The following is a 19953-nucleotide window of genomic DNA, read 5'->3' as shown; positions in this document are numbered from 1 at the left end:
GGTCCCTCTCTCACAGGAGACAGTCCTCCACAAACTTCCTCCAATGTGAGTCCCTCCCACAGGCTGCAGCCCTTCCTGAGCTGCTCTAGTGTTGGAAACCCCTGCATGCTGCAGTCCTCCAAGTGCTGAACTACAGTGGGGGCTGCTTCTTCCCACAGGATCCCACCCTCCTTTGGAAAGTCACCTGAGATAACATGGGGCCCCCCACAGACCACATGTCAGCATCTGCTCCACTGCAGATCTCCATGGGTGGCAGGGGGGGGCCGCCCTGCCATCTCCCCACAGGATACAGGGGGGTCTCTGCTCCGGCACACCTCCCCCCTCCTTTCTTCCTCCGTTCCTCCACTGACCTTGGTGTTCACGCAGCTGCAGCAACTCCTCCTCACAAGTCCCACTGCTCGTCACCACGTCCCTTCTTAAATACATTATCACAGAGGCGCAGCTGGTTGGCTCAATTTCCCAAACAGAAGTGGAGCTGACTTGGAGCTGGGGGAGCTTCAAGAAGCTTCTCACAGGGGGCCGCCCCTATATCCCCCTCCCCTGCTATCAAAGAACCCCAGCACTCACTCAAACCCAGGACAAGGTTTTTCTTAGTGATGCTTGAATAAAGCCGTTTCTTGCAAAACTCTATTTACTTATGAGAAGAGACAGATGTTGATCTAAGGAATTCTTTAGATGACTGCAATAGTAACTTAAAGGTCTTCTCCGAAAGAGATATTGACAACTATTCTTCTTACAGGCTGAAATATATTCTTCTTATTTTCATACCAATAAACTATGCCGCTTTCCCAGGTTTGAAATGCAGAAGAAAAAGCTGAAAAATTAAATTTACTTACAGGTATTTTAAGACAGTGAGTAAAAACCATGTTAATAATCCAGAAAGCAGTTCTCCTTTAGTTAAAGACATATAAACCCCTCAATAAGTCAATTATTATTCTTTATCATCTACATTTTGCACTTAAATGAACAGTTTATGGCATGTTCTAATACTGGTTGTCTTGCATCTTGATCAATTTTTCTTACACCCAAAGGACTGTGAATAAGATGCTGTATTTTATTGATATCAGATGTCTCACCTTGTGAACTTGCAATGATGGTTCTTATTTAGAAATATTTATTACTTCACAGAGAAGAAATGCAGAATATGGTGTAAGAAGTCACTTAGTAGTAGATGCAATACTAAATATGTTTTAATCTTTTCCAGAATAGGATAGGGAAGTCTACCTGACATTATGGGATAAGCATCTGTTACACACATACTTTTGATCCTCAGAATGGTGTGAAAAGCAAAGATAATTGAAACCATTTTCACAGATCTAAATTACTTAAGCAGACAAATGGTCACATGCTCCTATGAATGGTGCTGAAAAGCACAAAAAAGTCTGTCTCAAAGCACTCACATTAGCTAAAATCTTCTATTTGTAATTTTGCCAGAGTAATTTGTAACCTCATGTCTGCAAAGGTTTCAGAAATTCTATTGGGAATAGATGTCTTTGTTTGGAGAAAGTATGAAGGAAATCAGGTCAAAGCCACAGAACAAAACCTAGAAACACTATTAGCATATCACAATGAAGAGCTCGAGGTAATGCAATGATGATCTAATTTCTGATGAAAATAGATGTCTCAAAGTTCAGTGAGAAATGGAAGTTCCTCATTTTCCTTCTAAATCTTTTATTTCAGCATCTTCCCTCAGGTTCACTGGCTATGCCTCTTTATCTCAGTACAGCTGTGGGAATTGCTTTATTCTCATTTTTTCTCTCTTTGAAAAGCCAGTGAAAAAATGTCACCTTTTTTCTGTTAGACCTACTCAAAGCACAAGTATCTTTTGATGGATAATAAAAGTGGCCTAATTGATGTCTTCCTTAACTTTCCTTATTAATCCTGCTGCAGTGCACATGCTGGGTGCAGGAAAGAGTCATATTATTCACAGCCTGTCCAAAGCTAATACAACCCCCACATTACTTTAAATGGCTCAAGAGAACAGTGGGCTAGGTCACTTTAATGAGATCCCTGATACAGGCATACAGGTCAAGCAAGGTTATTCCCCCTGTTTGAATACCATACTTGCTCCCTCCTTACCATGCATCATATTTAAACTCTTTCTCCTCACACATAAAATTAAATTACTCTCTTTCATGATTCTCCCTCTCTCCTCTCATTGTCATACTATTCAAACTCACTGATGACTTCCTTCTATTAGAACACTTGATCATCACACTCACTTTGAACAATATGTGTACTGTTCTCTGTCTATGGATCAAAGTTTTTAATCTTTGAAAATCTCCTAAGCAGTACATGCATGTGTGCACCCAAGGCATTAGACTTGCACATACATAGATCTTTAGTGAACTAATTGTGTGGTGTGTTAATGGTATTTCTGAAGGAACAGGTAGGAGATATAAGACTACTGTTAAGATCCTCTTTCAAGCTGTGGATTTGAGGGCCAAAGTCTTAAAACAGCACTGTGTGTAACTGGCATGTAAGAAATCCCTAGCAAAAAGCAGTAGTAGTTAATTTGAAACTGAACTTTTATCTTCAACTCATCTGCTTGAGATTATCCTGGGCTGCATCAAGAGCAGTGTGGCCAGCAAGGGGATTCTCTTCCTCTACTCCACCTTTATGAGACCCCCCTGCAGTGCTGTGTTCAGCACTGGGGCCCCAGTATAAGAAGGACACAGACCTACTCCAGCTGGTCCAGAGGCCACAAAGATGCTCAGGGGGCTGGAGCAGCTCCCGTGTGTGGCCAGGATGAGAGAGTTGGGCATGTTCAGCCTGGACAAGGGAAGGCTCGGGGGAGAGCTTACAGTGTCCTTCCAGTGCTTAAAGGGGGCTACAGGAAAGATGGGGAGGGACTCTGTCAGGGGCTGTAGCGATAGCACGAGGGGTAACATTTTTAAACCAAAAGAGGGCAGATTTAGATTAGTGATAAGGAAGAAATTCTTTCCTGTGAGGGTGGTGAGGCACTGGCACAGGGTGCCCAGAGCAGCTGTGGCTGCCCCCTCCCTGGAAGGGTTCAAGGCCAGGTTGGACGGGGCTTTGAGCAACCTGGTCTGGGGGAAGGTGTCCCTGCCCATGGCAGGGGGGTTGGAGCTGGATGGTCCTTAAGGTCCCTTCAAACCCAAACCATTCTATGATTCTGTGATTGAAAGTAGAGATCTAGTAATGAATAGTTCATCCTACAAAAAATTGAACAAACAGTAATTCCACTGTCATGGTCTTTGTCATCCATGAAGTTGGATTATTTATCAAAATTATAGGTTATAATAAAAACCTGGGGTTTAAAGGGTTCATTAAATATATCAGTTACCATACAATCAGATTAACATTTGTTTAAATGATCAGTAGTTAATAGAATTATTTTTATTCTATTTTAAAATAATATTTTATATACCTATATAAACTTTATTTTAGCATTTTTTGAATTTGCCCCAAGCCTTTGAAGAAATCACAGTTAAAAAAATATCAGTAAATGTAGTGTCTGCTATAGAAGGAAGGATTTGTCACATTTCCCAGAAAATGAACACCCATGACAACTCAGCATGGTAAGAGAGGAGGTTTCACACATGTTCTCTATGGCTCTCAGCAAGGACTGCAGCTCTGCCTCTGAATGTGATAAACAGTACCAAGGTTAATACAGTACCTAAAAGCTGCATTTCCTATAAACTGTTAGTCAAACACCAATTTCTTAATTTCATCATAATTATGTTAGGTGTTATTTTGTCTTTTTTCCTCCATTAAAATTTAAAATTTCATTGTCATAAACATTTGAAATAAATACTGAAAATTTTTTGCATTCACCCATTCTATGATTCTATGATTCTGTGGTTATCTGACAAGAGAAACATACTTTCTTGGTTTTTGAAAAAGATTTTTTAAAACTTGAGAAACAAATGTTCAGATATTTTGTAACTGACATCTGCTAGTGGTTTTATTAAACCATTTTTCCTATTCTTGTTTAAATATTATCGAAGAAAAATTCAATTAATTTTGCCGTCCAATACTTGAAAGTGGCAGCATATATAAATTTGCTTATAATATTAGAAATTTATTTGCCAATATAAAAATGAATGAGAAATCTTCCAATTTCTAATATAAAAATAGCAAGTACAATCATAATAAAGTTTATATAGGTTACAGTAATAATTGCAGGAGGATGCTTAGACAACTGGTATAAATTGACATAGAAAGGGAAAATATTTATTCCAATAGAATCATAGAATGGTTTGGGTTGGAAGGGATCTTAAAGACCACCTAGTCCCAACCCCCTGCCATAGGCAGGGTCACCTTCCACCAGACCAGGTTGCTCAAAGCCCCGTCCAACCTGGCCTTGAGCCCTTCCAGGGAGGGGGCAGCCACAGCTGCTCTGGGCAACCTGTGCTAGTGCCTCACCACCCGCACAGGGAAGAATTTCTTCCTTACATGTAATCTAAATCTGCCCTCTTTCAGTTTAAAACTGTTACCCCTTCTCCTATCACTACACCCCCAGATAAAGAGTCCCTCCCCATCTTTCCTGTACCCCCTTTAAGCACTGTGAGGCCGCTCGAAGCTCTCCCCAGAACCTTCCCTTGTCCAGGCTGAACAACCCCAACTCTCTCAGCCTGTTCTCACACAGGAGGTGCTCCAGCCCCCTGAGCATCTTTGTGGCCTCCTTTGGACTTGATCGAACAGGTTCTTGTCCTTGTTGGGGCTCCAGAGCTGGACCCAGCACTGCGGGTGGGGTCTCACGAGAGCAGAGTAGAGGGGCAGAATCCCCTCCCTCAGCCTGCTGGTTAGGCTTCTCTTGATGCAGCCCAGGATACAGCTGGCTTTCTGTGGTGCCAGTGCACGTTGCTGGCTCATATCCAGCTTCTCATCTACCAGCACCCCCAAGTCCTGTTCTGCAGGACTGCTCTCAACGCACTCATCACCCCAATATTTTTCCTCACGACTGTTCAAAAGAGAAGTATCTTCAGTTTCAATTAGGTATTTTCTCTGAAATACTGTGGCTTTAATATGCTTAGTACTAGAACTATACCTTTTCCCTATATACAGTAACATATAAAAAAACCTAGTAAGCACATTCATATATACTATTGTATTAATTAAATTTTAAGTGATTTTAAATACACCGTGGTTTTAGCTGCATTTAACTTGTATTTAATTTTTACCGAACCTTGCAGAATGTACTGAAAGTTGCCTCATCAAGCTGTTGCTGCTTTTAGCACATTGAGATGTTTTTCTTTTTTTCCAGAAGTACAAACAACAGTTTTCTTCTAGGAGCCGGATTTATGAAGGATTACGATTAGAAAGGGATCACTGTATCAACATGGGTCTTCAAATTAGGCATTTACCAGAGGAACTGAAATTTATAATAGGACTTAAAAAGAATGCCCTTTATCTAGAAGAGAGAAGATTAGATGCAGGAGAATGGGATTCACCATAGTCATATGGTGACTGAGGGAAACAACTCCTGAAATGTGAAGGGCATATCCAAGACTAACATTTGCCTCTTTTCCCCTTCTCTCATATACCCCCAACTAAGGCATGTAACTTAAATTTCTGTGAAATAGGAACTTAGAAAGTCTATCTTCTGCACTTAATAATGTATTTAAATTCAGGTAGAATCATAGAATCATTTAGGTTGGAAAAGACCTTTAAGATCATCGAGTCCCACTGTAATATAGTATCTTTCTTTCACTTAACAGTAATGTGTTGCTGCCCCCTCACATGCCTACATACTTACCCTGGGCTTAGGGCATTTGCTGTGGACAAGGGAATTTTTCATTCTAGGAGGACATGTTTGAACCCTTTTCCTGTAAGTGCTCTAGCCACTAAACTGTAGAAAAAGATTACCATGATCAGTGATAAGCACATGTATCATACATATCAGATACTGCTCTTCAAAGGGGAGTTAGGTGTCCAGGACCTTTGGAAAGCATAGGGCTAATTAATTCTACGTCACAGTTCCTTCCTGGGAATAAGGGAGAAATATTTGGAAAGCTGCAGCCACTCAATCTCCCCTTTTTTACAGTCACCTAGAGCCTGTTCTGGCAGCGCATGGGCAGTTTGAAGTGTCATCTGACTATGCTCCCTGCCATCTGCATGATTTCCTAATGCCAAGTGGCACTGCATACAGCCAGCTATGCTGGCTCTAGGCCATGTGAAGATTCCTGAACTAAAAGAGGAGTAGAGCACAGCAATTTCAGGTGCAGTATGGCTGCTGCAGCGGTACAGAAAAATGACTAGTGAGAGACTGGATTTATCCATAAGAGTAGGTCAGAAACAAGGGGCTGGTGAACAACTTTCCTTGCTGAATCAGGACTTCATCCTTACCTGTCTGGAAGACTCTTTTTTCTAGGATTTGACAAGGACTAGGACTTGTTACAAGGACATGTAGTGATAGGACTTGGGGTAACAATTTTAAACTGAAAGAGGGCAGATTTAGATTAGATCTAAGGAAGAAATTCTTCCCTGTGAGGGTGGTGAGGCCCTGGCACAGGGTGCCCAGAGCAGCTGTGGCTGCCCCCTGCCTGGAAGGGTTCAAGGCCAGGTTGGACGGGGCTGGGAGCAACCTGGGCTGGTGGAAGGTGCCCTGCCCGTGGCAGGGGGGTTGGGACTAGATGGTCTCTAAGGTCCTTTCCAACCCAAACCATTCTATGACTCTATGACATTTTCTTCTTCAAGTCCTTGATTGTAGATACACTGTGACTCAGTTGCTGTGCAGTGGTTGGACTCACTGCTTTACCTTTCAAGAAGAAACAGAAATGAAACACAGAAACGCAGTTGTTGCATTTGACGATTTTATAAAAATATAATACCGTTTGCTATGTTTGAAATAATTTGTTACCCTGCTTTTGAAATCCACTTATTATTAATATCTAAAAAGTGAGTGATTTCAATACATTTTAAAAGATTTTTTTTGTATTCAACATGTACCACAATTGTGTTGTTTTTCTAATACAATGCTGAATTATGCTTATAGTGTTTTTCAAAGAGACAGCTCAACATTCTTCATGAGCATCCTTTTGTACAAAAAAAGTTGTATGACTGCTATGATCACATTGATGACCACTGACAATGCTAACAATGGGAAGGTTTCTTGTCTCTTTGTGAAATAACTACTAGATTGCTTTATTTGTATTTGTTAAAAAGCTTAGACGTGAAATAAACTCATCGCTCTTGTGAGCAACAAAACAGAAAAATGCTTAATAAATCACATTGTGATTTATATCTTGTTGCCCAAAACAATTTGCTATCTGTATTATTTAAAGTTTTAGACATTTTCTCCTTTTCCTGTTAAGGGTACTTAGCTAAGCCATACAAGATGGCTAGTGGGAATCTTCCAGAAATCTCCTTTTTACTGGTGGGCCACAGACAAATCCTGAAAAACTTAACGTTAAAGTTCCTGTAAAGCAGTATATGTATGCTAAGTCATCTTTTTTAATTCAATAAAGAATTTAGTTAGTATCTACACAAGCTATGCATGTTTAATTTGGCTGTCCTTTGATTTAAATTATGATAATAATGATAATTTAGTTACTGTTGCCAAAAAAATGTGTTAACCTGTTGGATTAACACTGTAATACTTGCATTTAGGTATCATCTTGTGCTTGTAAAAGTGCCTTTCACTTGAGAAGCCTTAAGTGCTTTGCACATTGAACATTGTTGCTACTAGACTCTTCATGGAAAATGGAAGTTTGGAAGAACTTGTTTTTAGAGATTAAAAATAACGAGAATTTGACCTGTAAATCACTCTGAAAATAAGGCACTTTAGGAATAATAAATAAGGAAAGAGAAGGGTATCTCGATACATGTTATTGGTATCATTACACTATATTCCTGTCTTAATCACAATTAAAGAAAAATACCAGTACGTCTTGGTAATTTAATTCCATTATGTCATTTTTGTAGTTTAAGATTTAAGTCACAGTCTAGATGACAAATGAGTTTGGGGGCCTTAACTCATAGGAGAATTTAATACAAAACCATCAGAAAATTTTGTAGGTCATGCAATTGCTGTTCCTGTAAAACTGCACTATATGCACTGGAAAAAAATCTGTAACGACACAGCTAATTATTAACTTCTATGTTCATTTAATTCACAACTCTTTAAAAAGATAAAATGTGGGGTCCAGTTCTTTAAGATGGAACCAGATAGGGTATAAATTCCCTGTAACATTAACTTCTTCCAAACATTCTCTGCTTGATAAAAGAAAATTAGCATAATCTTTTTCCCCTGAAGTCTAATTCAAATTATTTTAGAACTAGTTTAACTTCTGGCAGCTGAAATGCATACATTAGCTAGCTAGAGCCATCTGCAAGGCAAACACATTTTTACCTCATATGTTTCTAATTGGAACGCCCTGTCTTTCAGGCACCATCAGATGCCATGCTATGACTGGTAATGAATTCTGAAATCATGTACATCCCCAAGGATTTATAATCTGCATGGATTAAGGACAGGCTTTTGTGAATTGTAGTTATTTTCCCACTTTGATTAGAAGGCTAAATATTTCCTGGCTAGCAAACTAGTTACATGAAGAGTTAATACCCCCAAAACCAGGATTATTTTAGGGAGATTGGGATTAAATAGGATTCTTTAAAGTATTATTTTTCACTTTTCATTGAACAGGATGGTAATCTAGGTTTTTATGTCAATATCTAACATTCTTTGTTTTATACAGGTAATACAGTGAGGCTACACCAGATTTCCTTTCTGCTCAGTCTGAATTTCATTCTTCAGCTCAGAAACAGTGGAGTACATTATATGATTGGCATTATAATGCTTTTTTTTTTATGACAGAGTAAAAATGATTTTAAATAATTAATTTTTAATGCTTGTATCAATATCAAATGACTTACCATGATCTTTTTATTGGTGGCGTTTACTTTTTCTGCTTCACTGTCTTGTTTGAGGATAAAAGATTACATGTGGAGTATATTTTAAGTGATTGCCTGATTACATTTTAATGCCTTACTGGAAATGTAGAAATATCTCAACTGAATTTTGAAAATGTTTGATGGAAAATGTTTGATAGCAAATGAAGTAGATTATTATTAATTCAAAATGATATCTAGTGAAAAGTCAGAGTATAATTACTGCAGTCTTCTCATCCTAAAACCAAACTGTAAGTTTAAATAAGCCATCACTAATACAATATAACGTTGATATGTATCACTTGTATTGTAACATCAATCTAGAAATCATGGGAACAGTTTTATTTCACTTGTAAATTAGTATTGGAATGTTCAGGGCATGAAGCTGAAGGAGTTCTTCCAAATTTTATGCCATGCTCTGGCTCCTAGAATCCTTTTGTAGATAACTTCTATACCAGGACCCAAAAGTCACTTTGAAACATCCTTGCGGTTTTGTTTATATCTAGTGCTACAAAGTGCTTTGTGAACTTCTTTGGCAGGTTTATATATGTTCTATCTGTTTACGTTTGCCACAATTTTCATTAAAGGCTGCAAAATAAATTAGGCCACAGATTCTTACCTGGATATAAGTTCAGAGTTCCAGGGGTCTATGTCCTGCCTCAGCACATCAACTGATTGGAATGGAAGGGTAGACCCAAAGGGCAAAAATTAATGAAAAATAATAACACATCATGCCTCCTTTGGGTAGGGTTCAGCAGCCACAGGTCAAGCAAAAGTCCTTAAGAAAACCAGCAATATTCAGGAATGTTTAAATGAAGAAGAAAAGGAAAATCAGTGTCTGCCATCAGATGCCCTGGATAACTCCCAAGGACTTGCATGGGACACCTGTGCATGAGAGGAGGAAATCTGACCCTGAAGTGCCAGTGGAGACGGTGTATCCCCCCATGTAGGGTGCCCTGCGCAGCATTCACAGAGCGAGGAAAGCCATTTGGTCTCCTGTGTAACTTTGGCCTGCTGGGAGCCTTTCCCTGAGAAGTGTGCCCTGAGCTTTTTGTTCTACAGTGCCAACCTGCTGACCTGCCCAGGAGCATTCCTCAGATCAAATCTGTCAGCTTAATTTAGCACATTTTCTCCAGTGTGTATCAGAGATGAAGTTTGTCCTGTAGGATCTGTCTCTAATAAAATAATTTTAGTGAAATCACAATATGGGATTACATATGCTCTCAGTCTTTTAGCAAGTTTTTCTTTTTTTTTAAATAAGAAATCATTGTAAAAATATAATAAAAGTGAAATGTCCTAAATTAAAGATTACCTTATATGTTTAAATTTCCACAGAATAACAATAGAAAGTACTTTCTAATAGGATTATATTTTAATGTCTTACTGGAAATGTAGAAATATTTCAACTGAAGAAAATGTTTGATGAAGAATGAAGTAGATTATTATTCAGTTACTTTTAACTTGTCATTTTAACTAAGTTATATTTTAAGTTAATTTTGATAGTATATATTTTCCAAGATTACATCACAGCAACAAAAAAATCATAACATGTTTGACACTGGAGGTTTAGTTTACTTTTAGTCATAGAGTAATCAAATGTAAGTAAACATAAAATTTGAACTTGCTTGTGCCACAAGAAATTCTGAAAACTCATTTCAGAAATTCCATCAGAATATGTTTTACAGTGATGAAAAAAGTTTGTAAGACAAAAATTCCGTAGCAGTTATATATAAAACTAAATCTTTACAATGATGGCTTGCATTGATTCTGCTGGGATCTGGATCATTGCTGAAGTCCATCATAAATAGGTGTATTTAAGGTTTATCAGGCTTTGGCTCCCAACATAAGAAATCCTAAAGAACCTGATCTGAAGAAAGGTGACCTTCAGTTCTGCATCAGGTCCCTTTAGAAGGAAGGTGTCTTATCAGGAATGCTAAACTGAGGCACCCAAAATTAGGAGGTGCTTTTGGAAATTTGAATTCAAACACTTACCTCTAAAAATTCAGATTTTAGACTCTGAAATTTAAATAATAATTAAAAAGTTTAAATAATAAATTCTGAATAACTACTTCTGACAGTAAGATGACTCGTACTGGAATAATACAACTAGATTTCTTGTGATTCTTACTGAAGTATTCTTCTGAACTTTACGGAGGACTGCAACAACAGATTTCAGTAAGTAGGAAAAAAGATAACCCCTTAAAGTTTGAATTGGTACCCAGAGATTGGCTGCATTGACTCAAGACATCAGTGAGAGAAAAATAAAAAAATTGTTCCAGCCAGAGAATTACAGATATGTATAGGAAAGAACAAAAATGGACATAAATATGGGCCAAGTTCTTCCAGCATTGTACTGCCTTGTGTTATTGAAGGACACCATGATGGTCCACTCAGAACTTTCTGGTTTATTTGCCCATTATTGAAGGATCCACTTTTTCTAGTCCTCAGCCTGATAAGTGTTGAGTGATGACTTCACAGAATCATTCATATGAGAGATGCTCCAGTCCCTTAATCATCTTAATGGCCATTTGTTTGACTCTCTCTAGTAGCTCTGTATCTCTGTTGTACAGGGGAGCCCAGCACTGGACACAGCACTCCAGGCGTGGCCTCACCAGAGCTGAGTAGAGGGGAAGGACAGTTTCCCTTAAACTGCTGGCCACACTCCACCTAATGCATCCCAGGATAGCATTAGCCTTCTTGACACAAGCAATTGTCAGCACTGGTGGCTCACATTCAACTTGGTGTTCACCAGGACCTCCAGGTTCTTTTCTGCAGAGCTGTTTTCCAGCTGGGTGACCCCTAGCATGTACTGGGGCATGGGGCTGTTTCCAGGTGTAAGACTTTGCTCTTCTGCTTGTGGAACTGCATGAGGTCCCTTTCAGTCCATTTCTCTAGCCTGTCAAGGTCCCACTGGACTCTCTGACATATCAGCCACTTCTCCCAGGTCTGTCCTCTGAAACTGGTTGAGGTTATGCTCTGTCTCATCATCCAGATCATTAATGAGGATGATGAACAGAACAGGACCCAGTTTTGGACCCTGGCGTACAGCACTAGTTACTTGCCTCCAGGTAGACTTCATGACACTGGTCAAAACCCGCCGAGCTTGGCTGTACAGCCAGTTTTAAATCTACCTCATTGTCTGTCTCAGCACTTTCTGCTAAATAAAGGGCATCTCTAAGGAGAGCTTGTTTTCTTGCTCTACATCTAGCCCAGAGCAAGCCACAGCATATCTTGCCTCCTTTCTCTCAGCATCTTCCTGGGTGCAGGGCTGGACACCAGCAGAATGCTCTTGGTGTCCCATCTTCGCCTTTTCTGTCCACCTGCGACTCCCCTTGCACAGACCTGGGATTCCCCAGAGGCGACTGTGCTTCCCACAGTTATGAAGTGGTCAGGATTGCTGAGAACAAAAGACACATCCACAAAATAAACACTGTACATCATCAAAACAGCTACTTGTCACTTGATAGCTACAATAGCTTCTCTTCCTCCCAGAGTTTCATGTTATCAAGCACTACTTTTCTCTAAGAATAACAACAACAAAAAAACCCTAAACTCTGCTTCTTCATCATCCTTTTCCATCTCAATATCAGAAACTGGTAATGCTGTTGTTGACATATGGTGAATATTTCAGGTGTGTATGCAGTGTACTGGTAAAGGCTTATCTTAGACGTCAGCTTCTGTGGGCAGGTACACAGCTGTGCAAGAATCCATGGTGCTTCACACTAGCTACTCCCTGTTCAGCTATTGCTTGGGATTTTTTTTTTTTTTTAAATTGTGTGATGGAAGCAAGATGACTGGACCTTTGGCAGGTAGAAGGGCTACAAACATACCTACTGCTAGGCAAGAAACTCATACACTACTGAGTGTGCAAAAAGTCCCTTTGCCTGTCAGTGACAAACTTAGTCTTGTCATGGATTTCTGCTGCCTTCAACAGTTAATCAGTCTGGACTAACAGCACCAGCACAAAGTATTCTTCATTATCAGAATGTGTTAAGATCCATATATTGTTCCAAGATGATTTCTGACAAAAGCTGACTGTTTCCTGAAAAGTACTAAAACAAAGAAAAGGCTGCTAGTATGAAAAGAGTTAACCACAGTAGTAAAAAAATTCAACAAATTCTAGCTGCACCCCAAGCAGAAACAGAATAGACAGGATGACAAACAAGACACTGATTGAAAAATATATTAAAATTTAATTCCATCAAGCAAAATCTAGTGAAATGACTGCAAAATATTACAAACAATTCAAATTTTATTGCAAGCATTCTAATACTATTGTAGATAAGAAAGACAACCTGGCAGAACAGGGTCAATTCAATCAGAAAATTGCTTACAAAGGACCTGCTCTTGCTCTCATAGATGTCAACAGCATTTTACAGGTTTTCAAGGAAAACCAAATTTGAGCGTTTGGATTGTTACTGTATTTTTACAAAAGTATGTATCTCAAAAAGGCAATATAGGACAAAAAAAAAAAGTGCCTCCACTCTAGGCTTTTTAGGTGTTTTCCTGTGGAGGATGTCTCTCAGAGTTGCAACAGTTTTTATTATGTACATTTGTAATCCTTTAAACTAACTGTTCCCTGGAATTAATAACAACCAATATGAAGTAAATTAATATAGCCCAAGAAACAGTTTATTGTTTAGGCCTCAATGAAAGGTAGAGTTACGCCGTTAGAAATGCCATACAAAATTGTCACTCCTGCTAAATTTAGGAAAATGCAGCCACCTCAGCCATCAATTCTTGCTATAAATGTACAAAAGGGGATAACATTACACTGGGTTTTTTACTCTCTCTTGTTGCCTTTTTCAGAATAAAACCATGGCAACATGCTATTAAAAATGATGTAAGTAACTTTTTCTTATATAATTAGTTAGTACCTATAGTATGTTTCTGATGTCTCAGTATATTTTGGAATATTCACTTAAGGATATTGCTTTATCAGCTATCCTAGTTAAATAATTTTAAATTACATTATTACTGGAATTTCAAACTATGTCAGCTAAGTTAATTTTTCCTGACATCTTTTTTATTTTAGTATTTTCTGAGATCAGAAGGTGAATCAGTCCCTCTCTTTGCTGAGATAGGAGCAAGTAAATTCATAAGATTAGACACATAACAAAAATTTCAGTTAGAATCCCAGTCCTGGCATAGATGAGAAAAATGTTTAAAAATATTGATAATATTTGAGCATACAGACCTACACATCTTCATGTAGCAAAACATAAGCCTATGACCTAAAACCCCTAGCTTTTAAAAGACTTGTTTGTATCAATACAAAAATGGAAATTCACCAAGTGCTTTACTACAAACTGAAAAGTTTTGAAAACATTATGCCTAATGCCACCAGTAATAGCATCAATCACCTTTAGGGAGAGACAAAACAACTAGATATACTGTAATTGCTGAAAATGCATTTCTGTCACAGCCACGACTACATGGTGATGGTGAATTTCAATAACTGTATCTCCTTAAATTTGCGTATATTAAAAAAAGATGGCAAAAGTTATTTAGTCCAATCAGTGTAGTTAGACTTGTAATTTTTAATTCTACACATATATTTAAACAGAGTTTATTTTATGCAGCTTGTAAGAAAACTAAATATTAGTAGCTGATTTACTGTTGTTTTTCACATTAAGCGAAAGTTTCTGGTCCTGATCACTTTATAGACTGTAAGAGGCTGACCATACTGGCCTTGCTCTGGTAAAGAAGCATAAGCACATGCTTAATAAAACCCCTGAATTCATTCCACTCTATCATATTTGGCAGATGGCACCTTCCACAACACATTTTTCCTTGTTCTTTGCTAGAACAGGGGAGTACACCACCTACTGAAAAACCACAGGTCTCCCACACAAATCCTGATACCAGAGGGACTACATACATATACTCACATACTCTTCTAGATGAAACCAGTGTACTTTCCAGGGTCATGCCCTTATAAATAAAAACTTCCTTGTTCGTTCCTGGAAAGTAAGCCCTTGAACTACCTCGTACCGTTCTGCAGCACCTGATTCCTGCAACAGTTTCTAGTATCTTTTTTTATAATTTAATAGATGCTCTTTCATTTGAAAATGCTGTGTAAAGCAGCAAGTATGGAATGATTGCTGAACTGGCTGCAGTTTGGTACTGTAACTCAGCAATCTATATATAGAATAACTATAAAGTGCTTTAGAATTGTTTCATATGAAAGGTGCAAATAAATACTATGTTCTCTTACATGATCTCCCTGGAGACACATAGTCCTGGTGAGCCCACACTTGAGAGTATCTTCAAATCGCTACCGCAATTTAATAATGATACTGATTTCTTACACTGGAGAATGCTTCATTCTCCAATATTTACTGGGGTTAGTGTCTCACAGCATCACAGCCAGCAGGCCTGCTGCTTGCCTTCCATTAGCTGTCTTGCTGGATGCAAACAGACTCATCTGGATGGGTAAAAAAAAAGGTACAGTGCTACGCTGGGAATCTGCACAAAACCAGTCCCTTTAATATGTGGAACTTGGGGTTGCTAGTCGACTTCTTCTAACTGCCATTTGCTGAAAAGATGAACTGTCAGCACACTGTGCAGTATCATTTCTCTTTCTGGTTAATAGGCTCAAACTTTCAGGCACTGTGTACAGCACATCTCCACAGTAGAATGATGACAGGTATCAATTATCAAAATTTTCCAGGATTTGGATTAATACCTTTGAAATAGCTCTACTGAATGTCTATATAATGCATGCAGCAGCACCACAGTGATTATAATCTCCTGTTCCCAAAAGATCTGACTACAAATGGGAAGCATCTTTATTGATTTTATGTGTGAGGAATTGAAGCACCAATGAATAAGAAAACTTTGTCAACATGAGTCAAGCCCCAAAATCACTCCGTGGATCATATTCTGTTGTAGTACACAGAACTCCCCTAAGAACAAGCAGTATTCTATATTTCTACAGAGTAATTATTTTATACATTAGGGGTAAATCCTGTTGCTACTAAAATCAAGGCCAAACTCCCACTGAATGAAGTATCATCTGGATTTCACATTATATTTGGAACCAAACTCAAGTACTTTGTCACACATAGCAGAAGTATCAAATAGCCTCACAGCATGCTTGATGCAGTCCATTACAATTCTGACTGATAAAAATACCGTATCAGTTTGCCTTCTTCAATTTTTTTCCATTCACATTATTGTGGTTCACATGACTTCTGTTCTCCTTAACTGTGATTACTACAGACTAAAAAGGGAAAAAGAAATAACAAAGAAAACAGAACACAATAAATCCTATTACCCAGTTGACTGAATAAATGTAGATTATCACCATGTCCATATCAAACCGCCATCCACGGCTATCATCCTCAAAGTCCATGTAGTCCATCCTGTGAGCAGCATGTGGAAAATGCCTCCTTGTTACAGTAGCTGAGCGTCTTTGAAAACCTGCTGAAAAACAGACTAGGAGGTAAAAATCTTTATAAAACCAATCAGATTGGGGGGAAAAAAAAAAAAATTAACCCTCCTTCCCTCAGTTATTTACAGGACAGATGGAAGCAGGAAATCTCAGACCTCACTGCCATGTTTCCTCACTTTGTTGGATGAGAAGCTCTCTGTGGACTTGATTTTGAGATTTAAGAAGTAACTCTGTTTCCCATGTCTAGAAAATATTACATTTGTTTGTTTGGATTTGTTACTCTCTAATAAAGTAAAACAATGATACCTGCCTATGTTACCCAGATATATGAAATCTCTCTTTTGGAGTCTTCTTCCACTGAATTTGATTCAGTGGTCTAGAAGTGAAAGGCTCTATATATTGTAATTAATCTCTTCAGTAACTAATCTCTGGATTCCCTAAACCTACTCAGCTGAATTCTTCAGTAATTGAGACACATCCGTATGTGTACACACTTAGTTCAACAGTGCAAATACATTTTAATTCCTAATTCTAGTATTCGAATTTTTTTTTTTCAAAACACTCTTCTAAATAAATCCTGCTTGCTTTAATATTATGTCTCTGTATGATACATATTAGGTTACAATGCAATTTTTGAACTACTGTTTCTATGCTGATAATACCTTAAAAATATATAGGCAGATGCAAACACAGCCTTTCAAGTGGAAGTAAAAATCCTGTAACTCCAAGAATGGCTTGAGTGTGGGGTCCTGACAAAAGGTCCTTCCTCTTTATTCCTCCCCTGACCTCTCTTTGTAGTAAGAGAAGTACTGTAGGAACATAGTTCTTGTATATGTCAAGATATGAGGTTAAAGAAGAGTCTGTGCAGCTGTGTTAGCAGGTTGTGGGACAGGAAAGAGGCTGGGAGCTATGCTGCAAAGGTGGGAGATCTGTCCTGCTCCGATGAAGGACAAGGAGGGAAAGCAGACATACTGGTCTGGATTTTTGTTCCGTTTTCAGGTAACTGAATCTTTATGATGCATTCTTTGATTTCGGAAAACAGGTCTTTACTGAGCTGCCCAGACTCTTCTCCTCTGCACTGACATCATAGCTTTTGGAGTCCCAAGGCGGTCAGGAAGTGTCTCTTTCAGTGTGCACCACTGCACACCAGTGTGACTCAGCATGTGCTCTTCAGTTTTAATTTACGATCGTGCTGTCTTCTAGTCCACCTTAATTAAGCCTCCTTGAAGTTCTTCAGTCTTCTCGTTTTGACTAATACAAATAATTGTCTATAATTGGTGTTCACATGCCAGTAATTTTCATTTTAAGATTCTCAGGTCTTATTTAAGGTAATTGAGAAATACTTTTTTAAAAAGTGTCTTAATACAGAACTTTGCTGGAATTTCAGTATTTTTCCATTATCAGTGGTGGATATTGACTGTTTCTCTGTATTTTTTTCTGAATTAATATTTTGCCCAGAACTTTTACAGCACACTTGTTTCCATGCCTTCCAAAGAAAAGTATTTTCTCTCTTTGGTATCCTTTTTAAGATAGTTCATCAAAGACCTTTTGACTCTAAATTACATAGGTAAACTGCTATTCCTGTATTCATTTAATGACTGCTTTATTTAGAAATTTGACTAGACTATTGAGACACAGGAAGTCTTCCTTTGGACAGTTAGATATTATGACATCATTGCATTTCTTCTTATTTTTTAGTTTTAATGACAATTTGTATCACTTTATCACGTACAGATACTAAGTTTCTAGATTAGCATACATCAGAATCTCTCCAACATTATTTATCTTATTTTGGAAACTATACATGAAATCTTCATGCTAGTTGAGAGGGTGATGGTATTTTATGATGGTTTTCAGTGACTCCAAGTGGGTTAAGACTTGCCCCATGGCTAAATATGATGTACTGCATGTAGGAAAAAAAAAGTAAAGAATTCCTGGGATTTGCTTCTAAAGAGCTTTCGATTATAAGATCACAAAATTTTATGCAAGTGTATGAGCTAAACGTCTGCTTAAAGATACTGAAGATCTGTTTAAAGTGTGATATGGATCTCCTTGTTATTTATGTTATGTTTTAGATTATGTTAATTTAAAATTACATTAATTCAAAACAGTATATTTGATTACTGAAAAATAACATTAGTAATTCAAAAACAAAATTCTGAAAAAGTTACTCTTTAAATATCCCTCTGCCAAGATGTAATTTACTTGAAAAACCCTCATTTAAAAACTTACCTCAATTTAAAATCTGCATTTTAAAATTTCTTTTCTAACACTTTTAAACATTATTGTCAAGTAGAAACCTCAATCTACATTGCTACATTCTACTTTCTAAATTTAATTTGCAAATGGCATTAAATGTTATCACTAATGCTGTATCATTCACCTTGCCTTTTACAGTGTGTATTATTCTCTCTGGAAGGTCTCAGTCAAGACTGTTACCTGCGCTTTCTTCTTACTTATTTCTATACTGAAAGTAAATATAACACAAAATGCTAGAGGCTGTTTTGGGATCAACAGGAATAATCAGGTTATTATGCAAACATGTAGCTACATTAGTTTTGACATTTGGACAAATATTATCCTTGCTTTGTATGTCTGTGCAACTCACCTTAGGCAAACCTGCACTGAGTTTATCACAGATTAAACTTTGTAATGTAATAATTCTACATTCAAGAACAGCAGTTTCAGTATAGGAAGTTGGCTATTCTCTAATTGCTCTTCCTGTAGGAAGCCATAGAAAAATTGTTGGTGCTGTATTATAAGTATGTATACAATCAGAAACTGTTTACTATACATCATGTGTAATCCCTGTGGCTTCCCTGAGTGTGAGTAAAGCTATTCAAAGTTGTCAGGCAGTTATGTGGAATAGATTTAAATTCTGTTGTTGAAATAGCTTCTTTTTTACTATCTGCAAACTGATTAAGCTTCAGCTGAAAATGTCAATAGTACAACTATTATGTAAACTGAATTCTAGGACTTAACAGAGGCTAAAAAGAATAAGAACTGTTTCTTTTCCCTGAAGTGTGTTACCAAATAATCTTGTGTACAGTACTGAAACCAAGGATCAGATTTAGAAACCCTGTATGATCATGCACAAAGGTTACTGCAGACTCTATGATCCATACTGTGACTACCGCCTTTAACAAATTCTGACAAGGAAAATACCTTCAGATGTCTGTCTCTCCAGCTAGAATGGAAATAAGCCATGTCTCTGCATCTGATTCTAGCCATCTGCAGATAAAAACTGAGAGCTGTAGAATTCCTCAAAAACTGTACAGCAACATGGAGTAGGGCTCTGAATTATGAAACAGAAAAGCTGAAAGAGCTTCACATCACTTCTAATGTATTTGCTTCTTTTTAAAAAAGTAACCCTATTTATCTGATGAATGGAATCCCTAAATAATTTCTACACGGGCATGTATTTGTTAAAACATATATTTTACTCAACTTTTTTGTGCATGCCTGTGTTGCTATACTCTGAACAAGAACTTCCACTCAAATCATATGAATATGCATGCACAGTGCCAACAGTCTGGCAGACTGTTAGTGGAAACCTGTTACTAGATAACAAAAACAATGTTGTGTGCAAATCACACTTTTATACCCACTAAAATGTGCAAATCAAAAAGGAATTTCACCAGAGCATCAATAGGCACATCTGTTGCATGTGTGTGTCCTTGCCAAAGTTTTTACAACCTCCT

The 19953-nt window shown here is 37.8% G+C and overlaps 1 protein-coding gene across 2 annotated transcripts in view; it reads right to left on the bottom strand.

The window, feature by feature from the left end:
- Positions 1-13070: 13070 nt before the first annotated feature.
- Positions 13071-19953, bottom strand: part of RNF180 (ring finger protein 180) — an 81100-nt gene continuing 74217 nt past the window's right edge. Inside the window, exon 7 of one of the 2 annotated variants that reach the window (XM_042804916.1) lies at positions 13071-16284. In XM_042804916.1, the coding sequence (XP_042660850.1) occupies positions 16082-16284 (203 nt within the window). In that variant the 3' untranslated portion in view covers positions 13071-16081. The remainder of the gene's footprint in view (positions 16285-19953) is intronic. The other variant, XM_042804917.1, reaches the window with a different exon arrangement.

The sequence above is a fragment of the Tyto alba genome, unplaced genomic scaffold (assembly GCF_018691265.1).
Source record: "Tyto alba isolate M040663 unplaced genomic scaffold, T.alba_DEE_v4.0 Super-Scaffold_42, whole genome shotgun sequence".
NCBI lineage: Eukaryota > Metazoa > Chordata > Aves > Strigiformes > Tytonidae > Tyto > Tyto alba.
This window is presented reverse-complemented; position numbering and strand designations above follow the sequence as displayed.